The sequence below is a fragment of the Eptatretus burgeri genome, chromosome 18 (assembly GCF_056783735.1).
Source record: "Eptatretus burgeri isolate ZD-2024b chromosome 18, Ebu_testis_v1, whole genome shotgun sequence".
NCBI classification, from domain to species: domain Eukaryota; kingdom Metazoa; phylum Chordata; class Myxini; order Myxiniformes; family Myxinidae; genus Eptatretus; species Eptatretus burgeri.
Genome location: NC_140978.1, coordinates 7,861,094 through 7,885,936, shown reverse-complemented (window position 1 = coordinate 7,885,936; position 24,843 = coordinate 7,861,094). Strand labels below are relative to the sequence as shown.

Genomic DNA, 24,843 nt, shown 5'->3' with positions numbered 1-24,843 from the left:
ACAATATATATATATATATATATATATATATATATATATATATATATATATATATATATATATATATACACACAGTTGTGGACAAAAATATTGACACCCTTGCACTTTTTTGAAATAACTCACCATTTTCTCCATAAATAAGTTGAAATTGACAAAAGTATTTGTCTCCACAATTTCATATTTCACTGTCAATATTGCAGAACCGTTGTTTTTTATTCAGAACTTAATATATGCTTTTAAATCAGAAAATAAAAAGAAATGGCAGTGACAAAATTATTGACACCCTCGATTTAATATTTGGTAGTACAGCCTTTGGACAAAATAACTGCAGTCAAGCGCTTCCAATACCCATGAATGAGCTTCCTACACCTCTCTACTGGCAGTTTTTTTTTTGTGTGTGTGTATATACAATGTCAAGGTTCGTATGAGAGCAAACACACATAATGGACAAGGAGAGCAGGAGACAAGAGGGGCAGGAGAGGGAAGGAAAAAACAGTGTAGAACAGAGACATGAGGAGATCTGTGGAAGGGAGAGGGATGGGGTGGGGTACACAGGGCAAACAAGATGGACACCAGAGGGACTTTCAGGTCTTCACTCGACAGGGACTATCAGGTCCTTGCACTACAGGGACTTTCAGGAAGGAAAGCAGGGAATTTGAACGAGGTGGGTTTGGGGTGGATGAGCGGGGGTATAAAAGATTGTGGTTTTGGTGCATGGGGGTGCATGGGGGTTTTGGTGCATAAGAGATGGTGGTGAACAGCTGTTTTGAAGACCTACAGGGAAGAGTGGGATTGAAGAGAGTGTGGAAGTTTGTTCCAAAGGAGGGAAAAATAAGAAGATGAAAGAGTGAAGTTGAGCATTGATTCTTGATTTTGGTAGTTTCACCAGAAAGGGGTTGCTGGCAGACTTTGAGCACCCTGCGGAAATATGGGGGTGACTTATCTCAGACATAGCGGGGGAGGGGGGGGCGAGGCTGGAGATGAGACGGAAGAAGACAGAAAGACCACTGACATGCCTGCGGTGAGAGAGTGAGACACACAAAGAGTCAGCCTCATTGCGGGAGATACCAATAATCCAAAATGTCTTGGTTTCCACAGTGTGAAGCTGAGATAGGTGAGAGGCAGGAGCACCAGCCTAGACGGGAGAGCAGTACTCCATCAGGCTGCAAACGAAAGCTTTCCATGTCATCAGGAGCTCAGGTTTGGCAAGGAAGGACTTTGCACGACAGAGGATGGCTTTGGAGGCCAACTTGGAAATGTGGCTTTCCCAGGAATGATCATGGTAGATAGTGAGTCCCAGAAGCTTGAATGAAAAGACTTCTTCAAGAGGATTGTTGAGAAGGTGGATGGTGGGGGGGGGGGGTTCCAGACGGTCCTTTCATAGAGACATAGTGACAGTGTGAGTCAAGATTGTAAGACATGTTCCACATGTTGGACCAGCTTGTGATTTTATCCAGGTCTGCAGAGAGTGAAGAGACTGCTGCTTGCCGATCTGAGGGATGACAGATGGTACAGCAGGGGATGGAGTCATCAGCAAAGAGATACAGGGGATTTTCCAGAGTCAGAGAGATCATTGATGATAACCAGAAAAAGAACAGGGACCAGAACACTGCCTTGAGGAACTCCAGCCTGGACAGGAAGAGGGGGTGAGAGAACTCCATTAAGGGCCACACGTTGTCTGCGACAGAAGAGGAAGTCTGCGAGCCATGAGTGGACATGGTCTTGGAAGAGTTTGATGTTCGGAAGAACACGGAAGAGTTTCGGAAGAGTTTGGTGAGCAGGGCAGGGTGCCAGACCATATCGAAAGCACGCAATATGTCGAGGGAGATGGCTCTGATTTCAAGTCTGGCATTGAGGATCTCCATCCAATGTTGGGAGAGGAGAAGTACCATATTCAGGATAGAGTGACCTTGTCTGAATCCAAATTGATGATCGGAAATCAAGCCATTGGAGAAGAGGAAGGATTTGATGTCTGAAGTAATTATGGATTCCATAACCTTGCTGATGATTGGGAGAAGGCTGATTGGTCTGTAGTTTCAGGGATCTGTTTTCGCACCTTTTTATGGAGAGCGGCAATGCTTGTTGATTTCCAAGCAGATGGAAGATGACCTTGAGCAAATGAGAGGGTGAATAAAACAGAGAGAGGGTGAGCAAGAGCAGCAGAGCAGGTTTATAGGACATGTGGGTTGATGCCATCTGGACCAGTTGCAGAATCTGAGTCGAGGTTTGACAGCAAGCGCTCAACCGAGTCAGGAGAAAAGGACACCAAGTCCAGGAACAGTTGGGTGTGACTGGAGACAAGGTGGGTTACAGAAAGCAATGGGTTTGGGACACAAGAGTTTGAAGCAAACACAGAGTTTAGGCATTCAGCCTTTTCACGTGCGGTGTCAGCTGTGCAGACCTTTTGAGGTAAGGGAGGGGATGGATGAGGAACATACACCAGAAACAGACTGAACTAGCCACCAACAGGATTTTGAGGAGGGAGACAGGTTTGAGAGTTCAGACTTGAGATTAGAAAGATGTTGTTTCCTGACTCTCCTGAGGGTAGACACACATTTGTTCTGAGCTTTGTGGAAGGAACCTAGATTGCCTTCAGTTGGATTAACCTTCTATTAGGCGAATGCAAGTTGTTTTAGGACAAATACCTCGTCACAAGCTTTAGTGTACGATGGACGGGAGGAAGGGTCAACAGGACAACTGAAGACAAGATGGGATAAATCTGCGCATGAGAGAGTGGAAGTTTCTTTGAAAAAATTTCCAGGATGAGTTGATATCGGAGGAAGTCGAGATGGGAAACCAGTCTAGAAGTTTGATGGCTGCTTGAAGTCCCTGCCAGTCAGCCTGAATGAAATGCCAGACTTGACGGCACTGAAGTGGTTCTCTAATAACAGTCAGAGATGTCTACTTTGACAAGCATGTGGTCAAATGAACAAATTGGAGTGGAGGAAGAACAGCAGATACTTTCAGGAAAATTTGTCAAAATCAGATCCAGAAGAGATGGAGTGCTGTTGGTTGAGATCCGGGTCGGGAAGTTAACAGATTGTGTCAGTCCCAATGAGTTACAGAAGTCTTTTGCTGAAGTGTCATGACAGGTGAGAGCGGAACCCACAATTGCATGATGACAATTGAAGTCACCACAAATGAGCAAGAGAGACTTGGGATGAGAGGATAGAAGTTGGTCCATGTTTTCGGAGAGCGAGATTTAAATGGAGTCTTTTGAAGAGGAAAAAAAAAATCATTCTTTGATGGATGGTACAGCACACAAAAAAAACACGAGGTGGGAGTGGAGGGGAAGCCGGAGCTGGAGGTATTCCTGGGGGTGTGAGGGAGAGAGGGCAGTGAATGGTGAGTGAGGAATAGTCTTTGACAAAGAGAGCAACTCTGCCGCCAGGACGAGGCTCAGCTCTGTCGTACCGGAGGAAGGAATAACCAGGGAGACTCAGGAGTCAGAGACATCTTGAAGGAGGAAAGTTTCTGTTAAGCAGATTAATGTCTTGTTTGTCAGTGGAAACCTGTATGGAAAAAACTGTCAGGTTTGAACGAAGGCCCTGGATGTTTGAGGTCCACACTGTTAAGGAAGAGAGAGGGGAGAAGGTTTTGGGTGCAGGGGAGGGGAGGGGGAGGGTAGGAAGAGCGAGAAGGGGGGGGGAGGAAAGGAAGTTGTTGAAAGAGTGTGGGGGATTGCAGAAGAGCTCGGGGAGAGTGCCTGATGAGGAGGAGAAAAGGCTCGGTGTTGATGTGTTGAGGTACAGTGGAAAGTAATAAGAGAGAGGGCAGAGGGAAGTTTAAGATTGTAGGTTTTGTGATGAGATGGAAGAGAGAGGGTGGGGGAAGGAGGCACCTTTGTGGATGTGAGGGGGGCAACTTTGGGAGGGGGGAGGGAGGGGGAAGAGAGGAGGGAGAAGGGGGAGAGGGGAGAGTTGAGGGAGAAGGGGGAGGGGGAGTTTTTGAGGCGAGAGGGAAGCTTGGAGGGGCAAGAGTGTGAAGGTTGCTTTGAGAGGGAGGGGAGATGAGAGCAGGCACGGCCAAGGTGCAGGAGGGCGATGGGAGAGGTGGGGATAAGGGAAGGATGAGACTTGGTAGAGGTATGATGAAGAAGAGAGCGGGCAGGGGGAGGTACAAGATTTGATGGGTTGGGAAGAGGGGGAGGTGTGCTGAGAGGAAGGAAGGAAGGAGCATGTTTGTGGTGATGATGAGTGTACTGATTGAGAGTGAGAGATGTCTGTCAGGTTAGAATGGAGCCCACAGCTGTTAGAACACCACACACTTTGGGACAACAGAGCAGGAGCTGATACTGAGGCAGAAGACAGTTCAGAGGTGCCAAGAGCAGATGTAGGACAAGGGGCAAGATGGGAGGGGTAAGGAGAGGGGAAAACAGGTGAGGGGTTAGGAGGGGGTCGATTTAAGGAGGTGGGTGAATTGGCACTGAAGGTGGAAATAAAGGACGATTGATGAAACCCGAACATGCATTGCAAACTGGGATATAAAAACTTTATTTCAGTCAGAGATGTGATTAAAGACATTACGTGAGGGACGCAATAAAGGAGAATCAAGAGAATGGAGGAAAGAAACATTGCAACAGTTGGACTTTTGAGGCATGGGATGAAGGAAAGGTCAAATTGAAATGATACAATACCGAGAACCACATGTGTGAAGGAGGAAGTTATAACATTTTAAGACCTGTTTTGTTTGTTTTTGACAGCAGAATGATTCCTTTTCTCTGATCAAACTCGTGGAATCAGAGATTTTTATATTGCAGGCACCTGAAAGTCACCGCAGGTGTATTCAATTCCAAAGTGAATGAGAATCACCTGATTGAAATCTAATTATTTCTAACAACTTCTAAAAGGTGGCAATAATATTGTCCAGGCCATTTTAGGATTTCTGTGTGGAACAAGCTAAGATTTTGTCATTTTTCCAGCTATTTTTGTTTTGTTCCACTGTTTCCCAAAGAAATACAGATGTGGATACCGAAAAAAATTTTTGTTTCAACAATTTTCTGGAAGAAATGGTGTATTATTTGAAAAAGTTGCAAGGGTACCAATATTTTAGCCAGACTGTAGATTGCTATGTTAACTCTGAAATCCCCCCCCCCCAGCCACCCCCTAAACTTTCCCAAGTAAAGTCTAAGAATCCATAAAGACAATAATTATATTTACAGCACTTCTGGAGGCCAAACTGTTTGCAAAAACAAAAATACAACAAATTGAAAAGAAAATAACAAAACAGACAGACCAGAATGCATTTTAACAGTGACTCTTTCCAAATTCTACTTCATCTTTAATATGCACTTTAAGATTGCAAATCTTGATCAATTTCTTAAAATTACATCAATGAGCCGAGAATGAATGGAAAGTCGTTTTTTCTAAATCCAGTCAAGGCTCGAAAGTACACTGAACAGATCAGAAGCAACAGGACAAAAGGAACGAGAAAGAGAATGAGAGAACGAGATATATATATATATATATATATATATATATATATATATATATATATATATATATATATATATATATATATATATATAAAAAGATAATGGAAACACCTGGATAAATGAGGGGACACCAATATTATTGAAAGTAACAGCTTCCACACAAGTGTGGCCCATGTGTTAGTTAAGCAAACAGCATCCCAGAATGCTTAGAATCATGTGTAAAAATGCTTTACAGGCCTGGTTCCTATAATTATTGCCAGCATGGCTGCAAGAGGAGACCTCAGTGACTTTAAAAGAGGGGTGATTGGAGACCTCAGTGACTTTGAAAGAGGGGTGATTGTTGGGGCACGTTTGACAGGAGCTTCAGTGACAAAGACAGCTCAACTTACTGATGTTTCACAAGCAACAATGTCAAAGGTGAAGTCGGCATTGAACTCTGAGGGAAAGACATAATCAGAAAAGGGCAACAGTGGGTGGAAGCGCATACTCCATGATTGTGATATCCATGCATCAACTTGAAGTGCAAGGAAAAGCATGCAAGCAACTGCAGATCAATTGACTGTAAATGTCAACATGGGGGCATGGACAGCCAGTTTCATAAAAAATGGTCTGCAGAGAACTCCACAGAGCGGGCTACCATAACCAGGTTGCAGTCATCTCAAACTGCTCATCACACCTGGCAATTCACGTTTGCGAGTCCAGTGGTGCAAAGAGTACAGGCAATGGACTACCGAGCAGTGGAGAAATGTGATATGGTCAGATGAATCAGCCTTCAACATGTTCTCAAACAGACAAGTGCACGAGTAGCACCAAACCGAAATAGTTCTACAACCCCGAGTGCTTGGTTCCAAGAGTGAAGGGTTCTGTAATGTTGTGGGGTACATTTACCTAGCATGGTTTGGGTGCAGTCATTCCTTTAAAAGACAAGGTCAATGCGAATTGCTACTTAATGGTACCGAGTGATCATCTTCATCCCATGTTGCAGTATTTCTGTCCTGTCGAGAGGGGCGTCTTCCAGGATGACAATGCCCCCATTCACAGAGCATGTGTGGGTCGCCCAGTAGTTTGATGAGCAAGACACTGATGCTATCCATCGGTCACGAACTTTTCAGTCACCAGATCTGAACCCAATCGAGCATTCAGGGGATATTCTTGAATGACGCCTGAGACAGCATGTTCCACCTTCATCAGCAGGTGTGAGTTGATCAACTTTCTTGTGGAAGAATGGTGCCACATCCCTCTTGCAGAATTCCATATGTTGGTGGACTTCATGCCACAGTGCATATAGGCCGTACTAGATGCACGTGGTGGCCCAACACCATAAGTGACTTTACATTGGTGTTTCCTTTTTTTGTCCACCACCTGTATGTCTCTTCTTATTCTTCTTCTTCTTCGGCATTTGTGTTCTCAGCACCAGGTCCACCAATAATCTGCCCACCCCACCTCCCTCCCCCCCATATGTACAGAGCAGCATTTTTTCAGTGTGTTCAACAAGAGATATTATATCTCCCATCCCATGATCTTTATTTCTGTTTGTTAAAGTCAGGAATGTGGAATCCGAAAAAGCATCCACCTCCAGCCACCCACCTGCTCAAAGCTTCATGTCCTCCCTTTCTGAATCCCTCCTCACTCACCCTCTCAATGAGGGTTCATCTCCAACTCACCCTCCCCCGCACCCCACACGTTCAAACCTTCACCTTCACCCCACACACTCCAGCCTTCACCCCACACACTCCAGCCTTCATCCGCACCCCACACACTAAAACCGTCACCCGCACCCCACACACTAAAACCGTCACCCGCACCCCACACACTCCAACCTTCACCCGCACCCCACACCCTCCACCCTTCACCCGCACCCCACACACTCCAACCTTCACCCGCACCCCACACACTCCACCCTTCACCCGCACCCCACACACTCCACCCTTCACCCGCACCCCACACACTCCACCCTTCACCCGCACCCCACACACTCCACCCTTCACCCGCACCCCACACACTCCACCCTTCACCCGCACCCCACACACTACACACTCCACCCGCACCCCACACACTCCACCCTTACCCGCAGCCCACACACTCCAACCTTCAACCGCACCCCACACACTCCAACCTTCACCCGCACCCCTCGCACTCCAACCTTCACCCGCACCCCACACACTAAAACCTTCACCTGCACCAACCCCCAGCAAAGCCTCACCTTACCCAGGCAAAGCCCCCAACCCCCTTCCTGCACCCTCCCAAAGCCGCCTCACCCCCTATCCCCTGGAATAAACTACCACACTCTCTTCAATTCCACTCTTCCCACCGGTCTTCAAAACAGTTGTTCACCACCACCTCTTATCTTCCGCCGTCAAAAACTACGATCTTTTCTTCCCCCGTTAATCCACCCCCAAACCCACCTCCTTCAAATTCCCTGCCTTCCTTGCCGAAAGTTCCCAGTCGTGTAAGGTCCTGAAAGCCCCTGTGGTGTCCATCTTGTTTACCCCGTGTTCCCGACCCCATCCCTCTCCCTTCCACAGATCTCCAAATGTCCCTGTTCCCCACTGCTTTGTCCTTCCCTCTCCCACTCCTCTTGTCTCATGCCCCCCCCCCCCATTCCTTCGCTGTGCGTTGTGTGTTAGCTCTCATACGAGCCTCGACAATGGATACAAAAAATAAAAATAAAAAAGGGTGGGGAAGGTTCTTTCAAACCTCAACTGTGACTCTGCATGTTCTAAAAAACTCTTTTGCTGCGCTTTCCCAACCGTACTCTCTGCCCTTTTCACCCTGTCATTTGCACTATGGAATCTTCCATCTGCTTGAATGGCGTCGGACGCTTGAACATTTGCACTATGGCATCGGATGCCATTGGCAGAGGGTTTGGAGAGTAGGGCATGATGCCAGACTGTATCAAAAGCATGAGATATGTCCAACTGGAGATGGCTCTGATGTCATGTCTGAAACCAAATGAATGATCTCAGATGAGGTTGTTAGAGAAAAGGAAGGATTTCATATCAACTGCTCTGATGGATCCCATGACCTTGCTGATGATTGGGAGTAACCTGCTAGGTCCGTAGTTAAGCAGATCAGTTTTTGCACCTTTTTATGTAATGCAGTGATGTTAGCTGATTCCCAAGCAGATGGAAGATGACCTTGGGCAAATGATAGTGTTAAAAGAGTAGAAAGAGGATGTGCAAGAGCAGCAGAGCAAGTTCTTATGACACATGAGCTGATTCTCTCCAGTCTAGGAGCTGAGTAAGAGTCGAGGGTTGAAATAATCTTCTCCACCTTCTCACGTGCGAAAGACAGAGTCCAGGAGCATTTGGGGATGACAGAGAAGGGTGGGTACCAAGAGGAAGGGTGGGTACAAACACCCAGCCAATTTGCATGGTGATGATTGAAATCGCCATTTGACGAAGAGAGAATTGGGATGAGTAGTTAAAAGTTGGTGCATGTTGTCTGAGAAAGATGCAGATGGAGTAGAGTTGTCACTGTTTGGAGAACAGTACAACACAGACAAACGAGAAGTGGGAGTGGAGGGGAAGTCACAGCCAGAGATACTCTTGGTGTCAGAAGGTGTAAGATCAGTTCAAGGGCAGTGAGAAATTGAGTTCTTCATCTAAAGTGCAACTCAGCCACCTGGGAGTGGTTCAGGCCTATCAAATTCAGGTCAGGTCAGGTATGGGAGCATGTGCCAGAACAGCGCGTCGCTGCGTCCACTTTCCACCGGTACTCCAAGGGCCTCTGTCTGGCCATCCCCCAGGCAGATGCCAGGCCTATCCCCATCTCCTTGAGATGCCGGTCAACCTGCTGCAACCACGAGGCACATGGTCGGCCCATTGGCCTCCTCCACTCACGAGACTCCCTCGCTGAGAGAATCTGGTGAGCAGGATCAGCGTCAGGAAAACAAGCCACATGTCCATACAGCCGCAACTGACGCTCACGGACTATGCAGGTAACAAATCTCATCCGAGTCTCTCTCAGCAACCGCTTGTTGGACACAAAATATGACCAGCGATAGCCAAGGATTCTCCGAAGAGATCTCGTACCAAAGGAATTAAGTCTCCGTCTCAGATCCTTGGTCAGAGTCCAAGTCTCGCATCCATAGAGCAAGACTGGAAGCACCAAGGACCTGAAGACTCGGACTTTCGTCCTCCCGCACAGATACCGGCAGCACCGCAACCCATGATCCAGTGAATCCATTACTCCCCAGGCCCCACCCAGACGTCTATTGACCTCTGACTCACAGCCAGCAGAGACATGAATATCACTGCCAAGGTAAGTGAATCTCTCCACGACCTCAACATCCTCACCACAGACACAGACAGGACAGAGGGCATCCAAGATGTCATTGAAAGCCTGGATCTTAGTTTTGACCCAAGAAACCCGTAATCCCAGCGGCTCCGACGCCTCATTCAGCACCTCGTGGGCCCCCAAAAGGATATCTAAACTCTCCGCAAAGATGACTGCATCATCTGCGAAATCAAGGTCTGAGATCTTGACATTCCCAAACGATGCACCGCAGCTTGATCTCCCCGACATCCTCCCTAGAATCCAGTCCATACAAGTGCTGAAAAGTGTGGGGGCCAGTACACACCCCCTGACGAACTCCAGTAACAACTGGAAATAAGTCAGAGATGGTACTACCACATTTCACAGCACTCTCAGTACCAGAGTAAAGTTCAGACATCAGATCGATCAGTTTTGGTGGCACCCCACGAAGACCAAGAATCCTGCAGAGGGCATCCCGATTCACTGAATCGAACGCTTTACAGAGATCAACATAGGCTGCAAGCAGCCCCTGCCGAAACTCTCGTCTGCGTTTGGTGAGGACCCGAAGAGCAAGGATACGGTCAATCGTTGACCTCTTTGGTGTAAAGCCTGACTGCTCTGGACGCTGGTGCTCAAGCAGATGGTGGCGAACCCTATCAAAAATTATATCCGAGCAAAGACCTTGCCCAGCACTGAGAGCAGCGTCACCCCTCGGTAGTTGTTGCAGTCTTGGCGATCACCCTTCCCTTTCCAGAGAGGGACAACAAGGCCCCTCTTCCAATCACTTGGGAGGATGCCTGTGTTCCAGGCAGAGTACAAAACTGCATGCAACGACACGAGTGCAGCACTTCCACCAGCCTTGCGAAGTTCAGCATGGATACCACAGATGCCTGGAGCTTTACCCCGTTTCAACCGGTTCACCGCAGCCCGTGTTTCCAAAAGTGAAGGTGGACCACAGTTGATTGGAGGGTCAGCAACAGGGATTGTAACACCCTTGACGTCCAACTCGACAGCTGGTGGATTGTCTATCATCTACATAAATTCTCTCTCAAATTGAAGGAGGCAATAGCCAAGGAGAGACACTGAGGAATCAGGGATGCCCTATGGGATGAAGGAGTCTGTTAAATCGATGATGTCTTTTTTATCGGCAGCTGCCTGGATTGAGAGATCTGTCAGGTTGGATGAGGAGGGATGCAGAAGGGGTGGGGGGGGACATGAAGATTTGAGGGGGTGGGGGTTGGTGGAAGCAGAAACAGAGGACATGAAGTGGAGGGATGCTGGTTCCAAATTCCCAAATTGGACAGAGATAAAGATCATGGGATGGGAGAGAAGATTTTTTGTTGTTGAAGGCACAGAGAGACGTAGTGATATATGTGTGGGAGGATGTTTGGTGCATCAAATGCTGATCTGACTGACAGTTTTGGAAAATAATCTCTAAGAAGAAGAAGAAGAAGAAGAAGAGGAAGAAGAGAAATAGATTGCAGTGAAGAATCAGAACACGTGTAGCATTCTTGACAGAGATCTAATGGTAGAGAGACATTTTGAAATGATTTTAAATGCTTTTCAAGGAAGAAGTGTTTATATTTAATGAAGATTCAGTTTGGAGATATTGAGAAAAGAGGGGGGAAAAAAAGAATGTAGAACAGGAAGTACAGGTGGAAGGAAATTCAAGTTGGACAAGATTGCTACGGAGTGGAAAAGTAAAGTTTTTATTTTATTTGTTTTTTTGTATTAATTTTTTTGAAGTGAGGAGGGGAAATAGGATAATGATGTGGAGGTAGAAGTAAGATATTTAGGAAGAAAAACAGCAACAAGAGGAACATGGAGCCAAATAATTTTCACACTTTATATCTGAGGAGAGGTCGTGTCAGGCCTTGAACAATACGAAACAAATTCAAATATAGCACAAACAATGTACAACCTAATATGAAATATTGGACGGGTTAAGAGCAACACCTGGATGAAGAAATGACATAAAAAACACGACAAATTTGGTTTGGTAAACTTAGCCTTAATGAGGTGGTAACGGCAGTTGCAGATTCTATCAGCACATGATGAAAATGTATGCAAAATTTGGTAGAGAATAGGTAAAAATCATAGCGGGGACAGAGCCAAAGGAAATGGAGAATAGGGAGCAAAATTAGGGGGGGGGGAGAGGGGGGAAGTGTAAGTTCTTTTGATTTTCTTTCAGAAATAAAAAAACTGACATTTCATTATGTAGAAAGAAATGGATTGTGTCGCATCTTCAGACCGGCAAGTAACAGACGAGGTAATGTAGTTTATCACAAGTAGTGCATTGCACTGGAAGATGGCGAATCCATAAAAAAATGACAAATCAAAGTGAAAAATGATGAGCACCCAAATCATCTACAAAAATTCTCTCAATACAGCCAAGGCTTTAATGTTATAGCGGTAAATAATATAAGATTCATACATTTTCTGGTTCAACGGCAATGTCTTCACAGAATTTCTCCATTCCCAAAGGTCCGATGATGTCATCATTTTCTGAAAGGAAGAAAATGAAAACTGGTATGAGTGAGCAAAAAGGGGTTTTCTCCATGTAGTATTACAGTGGAGAAGGAAAACAAATTCTTCTGACATTCCACAAAAGGAAAATCCATGCGTTGTTGACATAAATGCAATAACAAATATAGATAAAATGGTGTATTCATTTAAATAGCACCCTTAAGTGAAACCAACTTCATTGGGAGGAAGATCAATAGGGGGACTGATGATGCCAGGTGGAAGGCAGCTTTTGAGAGTGACTGGAAGGCACACTGAAGAGCGACTTCACCACAGCTATTGAAATGACATGCAATGGCAATGAAAATAATTCAGGTTCCAATCACAAATATTGCATTTTAGCTAACCTACCAACTACGATGCAGTTGCAGGGAGGGATAACACAGGGATTGCTCCAACTTTGTAAGGTGCTTCTGAAGTGGAATTCTTATGCCAATATAAATTGTCCTTGTCTACCCAAAATGTGATTGCATGTTTTACCTAGCTATTTTGACCTGTTTGGCATTTGCTGGCAGCATTGACCGATTTGGAGTTCCAATTTGAGGACATAACTCATGATTTAATGCCTTAGGTAAAAAGCCAACTTATACTCGTCCGTCTGAGGGATGGCCTATTTTATGACAAAACAACAATTCGACAGTTATAGTCAGGTCGAGAATCAAACCCAGATTAAACAGTTCAAAGGCTCAAAGGACAAAGGCAGCTCAAAGGGATCTTCCTCCATAATACAGTATGCAATACATATACAAACTCCACCACAAGCCTGAGGCACTGTCTAAAATAATTCACAACAAAAACCCCAAATTCAGTGAATTTAGGAAAGAAAAGAGGTATGGTAAAGAAATGTGAGTGATTCAATAGCATAACTGTTTTCAGGAATTGCAATATATGCTAACTAGTTCGTTTTTTGTAGAAAAGATAGGAAAACAAAATTTTGAATCAACACATTAGTATGAACAATCTAAAACCAAATGAATGAAAAGCATTTGCATTATTCTCAATGGATAAAGTAAACCGATCAATGATTTTTAATTTAACAGCAAAATACTGCAATGCCTTGGTACACGATTAATCGGCACAACACAAAAGTTCTGATCATGTGCAAGTATTTTTACGAACTGTTCTTTTAGTAGGTGCATTCACTTTGGTGCAAAAATATGGCAAATCCATTTAAATTGGAAAGCTTTCTATAGTTTACCAGTAGATCAAACTTTTATATGCATTTAACAGTGACCCACCTGGATTTCCTAACCTGTGTAACTTTTCTCTCATTTAAAAAGAAGTAAATAAAGGCTTGTAGCACGGTATTGTGTATACTGTGGTCCTAAATGAGGAGAAAGCTTAGAAATTGAACCCAGTTTTAATAAGATAAACAATCTTAATGTTATATAATGCCCAAGTGTCTGTGCTTTCAGAAAATGTATACTTTGCTATGGGTCCTATGGATATAGTTGCTTACAAAGCATGTTTTTTTTATCCAAACACAGGCAATTTTTTTCATTTTTATAGCTCATTTTTTAGAAATGGGTTACATGTATGATTGTATACGTTGTCCAAAATGGTTTAAAATGCATTTTTTGTTTGATATACATCATTATACATAAGGATAGAACAATTCCTCGAAACAGTACGTCTTATGACCTGCATATCTTGGCACCTTCAAATGTGTAAAATCTCAGATTTTGCAAAATTTCCCCCAGTCATAGTGAAGCTTACAAAATCTTATTCCAGAAATTTGAAATGCATCTGATAGAACATCTTAAAATAGCAATTTACTTCTGCATAATGTGATGATTTAAAATGGCAAGTTTCAACATTGATCATTACTACATACCAGTTTTTAGGTTCACTTCCATGATTGGGTCAAAAATGTTAGGCAGTACGTAACAAATTGCATTTACCAAGCTGCTACAAAATTACTGGTAGCTATAAGCTTGATTTTATAACCATAGAATAAGTTTACCAAGATGGCCCTATGATATAAATATACCCATCAGAGATGGGGAATCCCCCGCCATTGAACCAGTTGGCCATCTTGGATCCGGCCATGCCCAAAATCAATAGGGTTCTTCCTTTTCAGGTGGTACATGTGTGACCCAAATTTCAAATTGATATGGCGAACAGTTTATGAGTTATCGCACTCACAGCTATAAATGTTGACGCCCAGCCAGCCGGACGGACGGACGACCCAGGTGACAACAATATCCCCCTTCCGCCATGCGGCGGGGGATAAAAAATCAATACCAAAGGCCAGTTTGTGTTCAGTATACAGAACATCAAAGGTCGTTAGGAAGTATGTAACGTTTTAAGGAAATCTACACTTTTAATCCTAAGATGTTAGTTTGGTTCATCACAGCATGTATTTCTATGGTTAAGTTTATGTGCATATATATTTATGACCTGAATGAACACTGATCAATTTGATCAATTTGTTAATTTCATATGACCTTGACCTCTTTGCTCAAGGTCAAATATCAGGAAAATCAAATGTTCTCCATATATGTGGTTTGCAATTTGTGTATAATACATATCTAAGCCATCAGACCAATTTTAGAATGATATGAGTGGTTCCTTAATACAGATAATTGATAACCAACTTTGACCCTGTCAGAGCAATAGAAAGAGGAAGAATTAAGCTCTGCTCAAATAGATCCTGAATCCCCATGATGTTGGCTAACAAATGATATGCAAAACTTAATCATACAATGACTTTCATTTTTTGGTCCCCCATGTCCTAAATGTGTACATAATACCTTGCTACAAGCCTAAAACACTACGGAGTGACAAGTACAAGGAATCATACAACATCCCCAGAGAACGATACAAAAAGCAAAACCTTTAAAATCCTCTCCGATGGAACACTTTAAAACTGCCTCATTTACTTCATTGTTTTTGACAGAGTATATTTATTTGAAGCTCTTTATATTTTTCTGTTCCATCTCCTTCAATGCAAGTGGAATTGCTCATCATCATCTGGTCCACCTACCAGACAAGCCTCTTAAATAATAATTACAACAGCAAAGACTGTCACAACAGCATTCACCTCCTCTCCTAAAACTGAGCTCATGAACTACTCGAAAAGCATGTTGCTGTTTATATGTTGCAATAGATAAATAAATCAAACAAATCAATGCAGACCCAGAAGAAACAAAAGAGAAAGCAGGATGAGGCAAACAATAACAAATAACCAGGGGATGAAATCAGGATGGCAAATCGGCAACCAAGGAATTGACTTTGATTAAGCATTCCAGTATTGCGTGTGTCCAAACGATTCTTTATCGCGTTTGTTTGAGTGAGGAATTTAAGAAAATATAATGATGGTACTTGCGAGAAAAGTTTCACTCACCAGTATATTCATTAAACCAAGCAATACACCTTTTGGTTGAAAAGGCATCCTCGCTTTTTGCACTTTCGGATAGGTTAGATCTTGCCGAGCTGACAAAACAATAAAGTATTATTCAGATAAGTATTACATGATGTAGTTGGTTTGACTCTTTCTTGTTCATCACTTTCAATAAATAGAATTATAATTAGGCTGAAGCTGTTCCTTGTGGAAGATACAGGTGAAATGAGGTTACTCCTAACATCACTACAAGAAAAAAAAAATCAACTATTATGTAAAAAAGAAAATAAGAATGAAAATTTAACAATGCAGAGCTTCCCTTGAGTGTGAAGATTACAGTGGATCTTAAAATGAATGATGGACCTGGTTAAAAAGATTCCACAGCATGTGTGAACTTGTGCTCAGCCTTTTCGTCAAAATGAGATCCAGGAAAATCATGGCAAGCCAACAATCCTGATTGTTAAATGAAAGATAAATAAAGTGCAGTGACTCAAGTAAGCCCATTAAATGGAAATTACACACAGGTTAAATATTGCAAATATAATATGTGAAAAATTAAAACACCTTTTTGACCGCTTGATGGGATACTCTTCACCAAATGGTGACCTTCTCTTCTTCTTTACAGGCATTGTGTGCAGGCAGTCAAACACTGAACAATTGCAGGAACCCCGGTCAACTGGGTAATAAAAAAAATTTGCCTCAGTAAAACATTATCACAAATTAATGAGACCATCTACATTTCACATATTAGCCAAGTATGTCAGGGAGTGAGGAAGTGGGGGGGGGGGGGGGGAGTGTAGGTTTCTGTGGATGTATGAAAATAAAAAGGTTGATATTGATGTTTTTGAGGAGCTACTTTATTTACTTTCCCACGATTAACATGTTTTAATATGGGTTTAGATCAATGGTGGTGGGAGAGGTTGAGCTTAAAGAAAAAAAAAATACATGTATTAAAAAATAACAAGCCAAACCCACGCTCCACGCAAAGTTTCTAAAGTGAGGGTTCGTCAGGACGTCAAAATATCAATTGTTCACAATGTGATTTATAGAATTTCTTTATACACAATGTTTCTTGTTACATTTTTTGTGTCAAATGCACCTTCTGAGGTAGTCACAATGTGCAGAAGAGGGTTTTACACATTGCAGATGCTGTTTTGTAGGAGTGGCAATACACCTCTCAGCGGTGACACTCTGTCGACGACAGATGTAATGACGTCAGTGAATGACCGATGATGTCACGATGTCATTACGTCTCTCAGCGGTGATGTCACACGTCGCCATGCAAACGAATGTAAAAATTATAAAATCGCCAAAAATTCACAAACCTGTCCGTCTGGTGCGATCTTACATTGCCGATGCTGTACATTTGACCACAGAGCACCCGCATGCCGAAAGTGGCGACAATCCGTCCAGCAGTTTCGGAGGAGATACGTCCACAAAATACGGCTTTGAGTATTAATATAATAATAATAAAAATAATAAAAATAAAAAAAACCATACCACACACCACACGAACATGCGTCATTCAGCAATTAAATAGTTTCATTTATACAACTAACTGATGACCATTTTGTTTTCATGCATTTCCTAATACGCATGGAAAAAGCTTGCATAGAGAGTATTTATCACAGGAGACAAGGACAGGTTTAAATCCCACAGCACATGATGCTTGGATCCAGGCGGAAAACCAATATACAGTCTTAATGTGTGCATCGTCAATCAATGTACTTGTGATTCAGATAAAAGTGCAATGATATCTTAATATATCCTTGGCCAGCATGTTATGTATTGGTACAAGCTCCTGCATGAACGTACTATCTCTACGACTCAACTAGTAGCAGTACAAGTGTTTAAAGTAGGCAGTGGTATAATGGCAGGTGGAACAACAGAGATGTATTCCATGGCACTCATGGAATTAAATAGTCTTTCTCTTGCGATTCCAATTTCAGTAAATTTCTATTACAGTTAATGCCCACAGAATATAATTTATGGATCCCAAGTTCACCTAAAAACAAGAAAAAGAGCAATCAGAGATCGCCAGGACTTCTTTTGTGTGGCATTTGTGTACTGTTGTGTTACGCAATTAATGAGATATAATTAGAACTGCCACTTTATCACTGCTGGCAGTGAAGACCGGGTACCAAGATGTCCCGCTTTGATTGGACACCTGACCCTGACCCATGACGTTTTTGTATTATTCATTATTCAATTGAATTTAGAATGGCATTAAAATAAATTCAATTCAAATCAAATGGAAGACCAAATAGGTACAGTCCTGCATTGGAGTAATCAGAAAGAACCTGAACAAGCAAAAAGCAAACATGATGTCATCAGGAGGAACCTGGATAGGATTCACATTTCAGCTGCTACTCCTCTACCCTCAAAAACCCATCCAGGCACAGCCAAGTGAGCCTTATTCAAAAAATATTAATTAAAAAAACCCACGTCAAAAAAATAAATAATTCTGGCTGCGACCATGCGTCTGATCAAGTTCAAATTTAAAAGATGTATTCTCCATCAGTACTAGATCATAAATGTGAAGTTTCATGTCGATTGATTAATCAGTTCCAAGGAAAACATTTAATATTTTTCTTCAATCCAATATGGCTGCCAAACCATGTGATCTATCAATTATTCCTGAACAAACTTGTACAGTGCACACCCATGGCTTGAGGAACGTGTGTGAAGTTTCCCCTTCGATCTGTCCAGCCATTCTGGAAAATATTTTTTTATATGTTTTCAGATAAATCCAACATGGCTGCCAAACCATGTGACCTATGACATCATATGTGTGAACCTTTTGTTCCTCATGGATAGGCGGTCACACTTGTAAAGTTTCACCTCAATCTGTTCAGCCACTTCAGAGAAAAAGACTTTTGAAGATTAAAAAAAACAAAATATGGCTGCTGAATCATGTGAACGATGACGTCATCAAAATTTTTTCTGTGGACCATTTATCCCTAGATGACCCTTAAAAATTTTCATACTGATCAAATGTAGCATTCTACATATGCAATTATGACGTCATAATGAAGACACCGATGACATCAAAAAAATCCCCATGAAGTACTTGTCGTGTGCAAAGTTTCAATTTTTTTCCTTGGTGCAGTTTCAGAGATACAGAGGTCCAAAGTTTTTCAAACATGGCTGCCACACGTGACCTATGATGTCATAATTATCACATAAACATTCCACATGAGTCGTGGCATCGATGGTGAAAATTTCGTCTCAATCCGACAAGCTGTTGCGGACAAAAATATGAAAGTTCTGTATGGGCAAACAAACAAATGGACCCAAACACAACACCCTCTCCTTTGGCGAGGGTAAAAATATGCTTGCACTGGATAAACAGCATTCCAATATATCGGTTTTGTTGTAAAAAAAAATTTAAAACATGGAACGCAATAAAATTTTAAGAGAGCTTTGGAGTCTTTGCTGGCTTTTTAAGACCATCAGGATGGTGTCATGGTAGCGCACTAACCTTTGCGCTATCGAGCCAAGGTTTGATTCCCGAGCCGACTATAAACTGTTTGGATTGGTGTTTCGCAGACAGAGAATTTCATCAGAAAGTGTGCCATCCCACAGATGGACGCTAAGCTGGGTGTCTCATCTGCTAACATTGGTTGGTGGATGATAAAGATCCCATGGTGACGGTTGTGAAGAGTAGGTGAGTTATCGCTGGTATCCTGAACAAATTTCAAATTCCTGTCACTCAGTCGAAAGCGTAGCTAATTGCCAGCCAGCCGGTTTGTGAAACATTTAGGCCAAAAACATTACCCGGCCAACCCCAGAAGAAAGCGCGAATAATTAGGGTCATTAAAGAAGTAATATTAGTGGGACTGGGCTTCTTACTTGGGGCATTAAAAGCTGAAATTAAACAAGAGAGCTCATAAAACACATTACCCAACACGGTCTTGAGAAAAAGGACATTGAAAGGGTCTTTTAAACTCTTGCTTTGCATTTCCGAGCACAATCTACATTTCTTACGAGCCACCATTTTGTCTGAATCTCAATATTCCCCAAAGCTTTGAGTGCAAGCAGCAAATCTGATTGGTCAAGAGGGTGTAATATTTTGTCCAAGTACTGCTAAGCCGGAGATTTTTGGAAGTGGCAAGAAGGCAATTTTTTTCTCCAACTTTCAAGTACCGTATAATTCAATTTAAATAAAATAAGTTCTAAAAGCTGTAGAAAAAAACAAAATCAAACTGTTTTTAGAAGTTTACCAGCGTTGATGCACATTCTTTTACAGCAACTTATTTAACAAATTAAGTCACCGTATTTTTTGGCATACAAGTCAAAGCGAAGTACAAATTGAATTGGATAATCTTCCCATTTTTCTTTCCTTCATTCATAGATAAGTGGATTTGGAATACCAGATGAGATGAAGCTAGTAGATCAGCTATGGTAGTTTGCAAAAATTGTCCATCAGTCAGAACAATGGAGGTGTTAATTCCTCCCTGACACAGTCAGGAATTATCACTGCCTACCATACTTCTAGTGTCATGAATATTCATGAGCTGTTTTGTGCACATTATTTGAACTACTGTGGGATGATGTTTTGGATAAATTAGGAAAGTAAATCGTTTTTCAAAATGTTTCTTACAATATAGACTTGTAGAGGTATAGTATTATTGTGTGGAAGGGGTGGGGGGAGGGAGGATCCATAACAAGACTGTAGTAGGTGTAACATGGTCCATGTGTGCTATGTAATAGAGACCTGTCAGAGTAAGTCATCTTGTAAAATGTGACGCTGAGGAGGCAACTTATGCAATTTATAGACAGGATAGTCAGGTTAATATTGTTTGCATAAACAACTCTTGTTTGTGGGTAGGGCAAGGTGAGGACTTCCCATCACAAATAGGCACAGGTCACACGCTCCAAATCGGCCGATGAAGATCGCTCTGGCCGGTTTGTAGAAGCCATGGTGGCGCAGTGTGCTGTGGAGCCAAGAAGAATCAATGTGGATTTACTTCCTCCACCACCAAAGGTGAAGGAGGTTATGTTTTCACCCCTTTCTGTCTGTTTGTTAGTGCGCAGGATATCTCAAAAAGTTGTGAACGGATCTGGATGAAATTTTGTGGACAGGTTCAGTGTGTGACAAGGGCGACCGCGACCTGATTATATTTTGGTGAAGGTCTGGATCCGACTAATGGAATTTTAAAAGCGATTCTTCACCATTGAGAGATCGGGCCAAAAATGATATGTAGCACGATATCTCAAAATGTTGTGGATGGATTTGGCCGAAACTTGGTGGACATGTTGGGTGTGTGACAAGGAAGAATTGATTCAATTTTGGTGAAGATCCGAATCCGGATCCAGATCTGATAAATTTTTAAGTGAGTCTTCACCATTGAGAGATAGGGCTAAACTAATATATAGCAAGATATCTCAAAAAGTTGTGAACGGATTCGGATGTAACTTGGTGATCAGGTTGGGTGTGTGGCAAGGACGAATCGATTCGATGTTGGTGAAAATCCAAATCCGGATCTGGATACGCGAATGATTTAATTTTTAAAGTGATTCTTCACCAATGAGAGATAGGGCCAAAAACTATATAGTACTGTATAGCATCATATTTCAAAAATGTAATGGGCCCAATATGCTCTCGTGGATCAGGCATTACGTGGCGGAGATCGTATGCGCTCTACCGAGTGACCTAGTTTTTAATGGGGCCGCCTCGTGGGTGGGGCAGTCTGAAAGAGAAATCCACCCAGAAGGACAAAGAGGGGCCAAGGTAAAGGACACAACAGAACTCCTAGCGTGCAGAGAAAGGGTGAAGGAGAAGCGCCTCCAGAGGTCACGAGTGCTGGTTCAGGGTGCACATCCTGAGGGGCTGGTCGTCGCTGGTGCTCCTCATGGCTGGTTTACTTCACCTTTGGCCAACTTCAAGCTGACTCTCGTTACCTCACTATTGCATTGAAAATGGGCTGCAGAGAGTCCTGCATCTACACCACGCATCGTAAGCCTGGTGTTGGCTTCGTGGTTAGGGTGGTGGCTTGGGATCCTCGGGTCCTGAGTTCAAGCCCCGTTGGCCACTGAATTAAAATACACCAGGAGGTTGACTCAGCCTGTCATTCTTCCGAGGTCGGCAAAATGAGCACCAGTGTACTGGTAAGGGGGACACTGCATCAGCGGCATAGCCACGTCCCAACCAATGATGTAACCAGCAGCCACAGGCTGCACTCGATAGTGAGACCACGCATCGTCAAAGGAAAGTTCTCAACTGCAATTTTAATGTTGCAAACACTTATTGCAAATTCATCTGCAATAAGTGTGATCTGTGGCACAGAGTGTGGGTTACTTTTTATTTATTTCTTATTTCTCATTCTTGAATACAAGTTTACATATTCCCTTCTTCCTCTTTGTGTCTGTTGATTTGCACGGTTTGTTCCAAACTGCTCGTCCCGTACACCTTTTCCTCCATATTCATTGCAAATAAACCTTTTAAAAGGTAAGAAACGTGTTTGATACATCTGATTCCCATGCGCATGCCATCACTTTCGGCTCATTTGGGCGACCTTGGGGAGCAGTAGAGCGGAATAACTGAACGCAGTAGGTTAGAAACTGATTGGCCAATTCCTGGGACAAAGGATCCTGGCGCTGAGGAATATCACGTCAGTGAGCCTCAGACATGACATCTGGTGATCAGGAGTGTGGGATTCATCCTGACACCATCCCCAAGGAAAATTTAAAATCAAATTTTCAGCATAAAATATTTTATTTTCAATTTGACCGCAAGGGGAAAAGTGGACAAAATGGTGGATGTCCATGTAATGGCAGTAAATGAGGAACACGTGCTTGGAGGCGAACCGGGGGAGAGGTTAGGTGAGGAGCATAGGATAAGAACCTTCCACACTCACAAGCGGTCCAGCCATGAGGCTGACGTGAGGTCCATCCAGGACATATATCAATTATTAATAAATAAAATGTATGAAATAATTGATAAAATGAAAGGTAAAATGGGGGGGGGGGATAAAATGGAATTGAAAGGGGAAGTGAATAACAACAATAAAATTTTTAGTGGTTCAGGCACGGGCAGAGATTAAAAGTGGAATGGCAAGTCGGTTTATGGGAGTTCAGGAAAATTCCACGGGGACATGTTTGAAAATTAATAACGGGCTGGAATAACATTACGCTGGTTGGAACGTCACTCTGTTTCAGTGAGGTGACTGTACATGAGACGAAGAATATGAAGGGTTTAGCGGGGGAGAAGATAGGACTCGTAGTGATTGAAGCAACCTTTGTGGTGTGTGGTACGGCAGTTACAGGCGTGCAGTTAGACCCGGCAGGGGTTCTTCTGGCACATCCAGGTCTGACAGTGTGCAACCCGATGCCAGCTTTGGTGTACATGCAGGCGGTCGAGCCTGAGCCAGTGAGCCAGGTCTCCAGGTCTGCAGCGTATGGGTTGGCAGGCGAGTCTGCTTCGTAAGGGAGCGAGGTCAGACCGCTGGTGAACAGGTCCAAGTCTACGCTTGTGAGAGAGACTATGCCCATCGAGGTGTGTGAGCTGGTGTCGGCGGTTGTCGTGCTGGGTTCCTGGGTGTTTGAGATCCCTGTGATCCCACGAGTTGATCCCTGTGAGGATCAACTCGGCGCACGGGATTGTTAATTCACCACTGACGGAGTGTGCATGTTAGCGACCGTGGGGCAGTGGGTGAGAAGGAAGAGGTTTAGCAAAAGAGTGCAAGTGTATTCATTAGGCTGGCACAACTGGCTCTGGTGACCTGGCCATGATGGACAAAACTGTCCCAATACCTCGACAGATTGAGAAATTATAGACCTCGTCTTACGACAAATTGAACCGACAGCTGCTTGCACATGACATTGCAATGCATGATGTCAAGGACACAGCAATGGTACTGAGTGGCATGTTTGCAAACAATGAAGCCCTTCCAGCACACCTCCACAAGCAGCCTACAGTCCACACTGCCAACCTGGCAGAACTTAGCGACTGGTTGGAGGATATGATACTCGTATCATTCCACACACCAATTAGTCTGTCGAAAGGGGGTATGAGCATGTGGTAGTGGTATGAAACAACACCAATAGTGTCGTTTTGCTGCTGTGCTATGCTCACGACCTTAAAAACAAGGGTCTGAAATAATTATGGGCCCAGTTTGAGGTGGGTGAAAAGTGGCAGCTCATACCTCTGCACATCCTGTCTGAGAAATTAGGTGTCACGATCTGCCAGGTGCTTGTTAAAGCACATGTTACAACTGGTGATGCCCTGAGTAAAATATATATGAAACATGGTGGGTGCCATGGCATGCAACCCTCTGGCTTATTTTACCAAATATGGAGAGTCCCCCATCTTAGCGAGCACAATATCCACATGGTGGAGCTTTTCCTTGTTCAAGCATGGTCAGGCTCAACGTCCAAACTGACAGCCTTGACATTTGATGAGTTATGAGTTGAGTGACATACTCAAAGTTCCAGTCAAGGCTCTCGATGAGCTGCCTCCTATGTGAAGTGTAATCTGAGGGCATACAAGTCGGTCATTCTATATGATACGTGGGTGCAGTCAACCTTCTTGTCAATCACAATGGGGAGCACGTTGGACCAGACTGATTTTGGATAGGATAATGTGGAGGGTTCTCTCAAGCCCACTAAGTGCTTGAAACTATTACTCGCACAACTTCGAACAACATGTCAATGCAGTTGCAAGTGTGAAACCGGGCACTATGGCTGCACGTCTGATGGCGTTCATTGTGTAATTTTTTTTTTAACCAGAAGAAAGACAACCATTGCCAAAACAATCGACCTCTTACTACTTCACAACCCCACAATCTCATATTGTACCTTTGACTGCATGTTAGGATGAAATCTGGGTGCATGGAACACTAATATTTGTGTACATTAAATATTGTTCATAAACATGTACTGAATGATATCTGACACATCTAAATTTTCACCACAGTATTTGGTACCTGCACTATTCTCATCATGACACACAAATTTGAGGCAAAAAGCCCAATTGCTAATTGTTTATGCTCATTGACTGAATAACCAATGTATTTCAAATAGGTTTTATGAATGTCATGGAATACATTTCATGGAAAGCCACTGTAATGTTCTCATGATTGTTTGAAGATGGTTGTATTCAACGTATTTTTATTATCTTGCCCCCAATAAAGAATATGATACTTATTACTTGAATTTATTACTCGTGTCATTTGACATATGACATAGTTCCCAAGTTATGGTCATTTCATTATTTTGAGTATTTTAGTGTTCAGTGAAGGCAGCCATATTGGATTGCTAGCTTTTCCGGCAGATCGTAAAATAA

The 24,843-nt window shown here is 43.1% G+C and overlaps 1 protein-coding gene across 15 annotated transcripts in view; it reads right to left on the bottom strand.

Annotated features, from left to right (window-relative positions):
• Positions 1 to 24,843, bottom strand: part of DCUN1D4 (defective in cullin neddylation 1 domain containing 4) — a 112,565-nt gene that overhangs the window by 70,573 nt on the left and 17,149 nt on the right. For 8 of the 15 annotated variants that reach the window (XM_085864073.1, XM_085864075.1, XM_085864071.1 and 5 more), the window contains 4 exons: positions 16,657 to 16,748; positions 16,122 to 16,233; positions 15,561 to 15,649; positions 12,126 to 12,196 (listed from right to left, as the gene is read on the bottom strand). In XM_085864073.1, coding sequence (XP_085720199.1) covers positions 12,126 to 12,196; positions 15,561 to 15,649; positions 16,122 to 16,186 — 225 coding nt within the window. In that variant the 5' untranslated portion in view covers positions 16,187 to 16,233; positions 16,657 to 16,748. Of the gene's footprint in view, positions 1 to 12,125; positions 12,197 to 15,560; positions 15,650 to 16,121; positions 16,234 to 16,656; positions 16,749 to 16,882; positions 20,129 to 24,843 lie in introns of those variants that run through there. The other 7 variants (XM_085864069.1, XM_085864066.1, XM_085864070.1 and 4 more) reach the window with 2 other exon arrangements.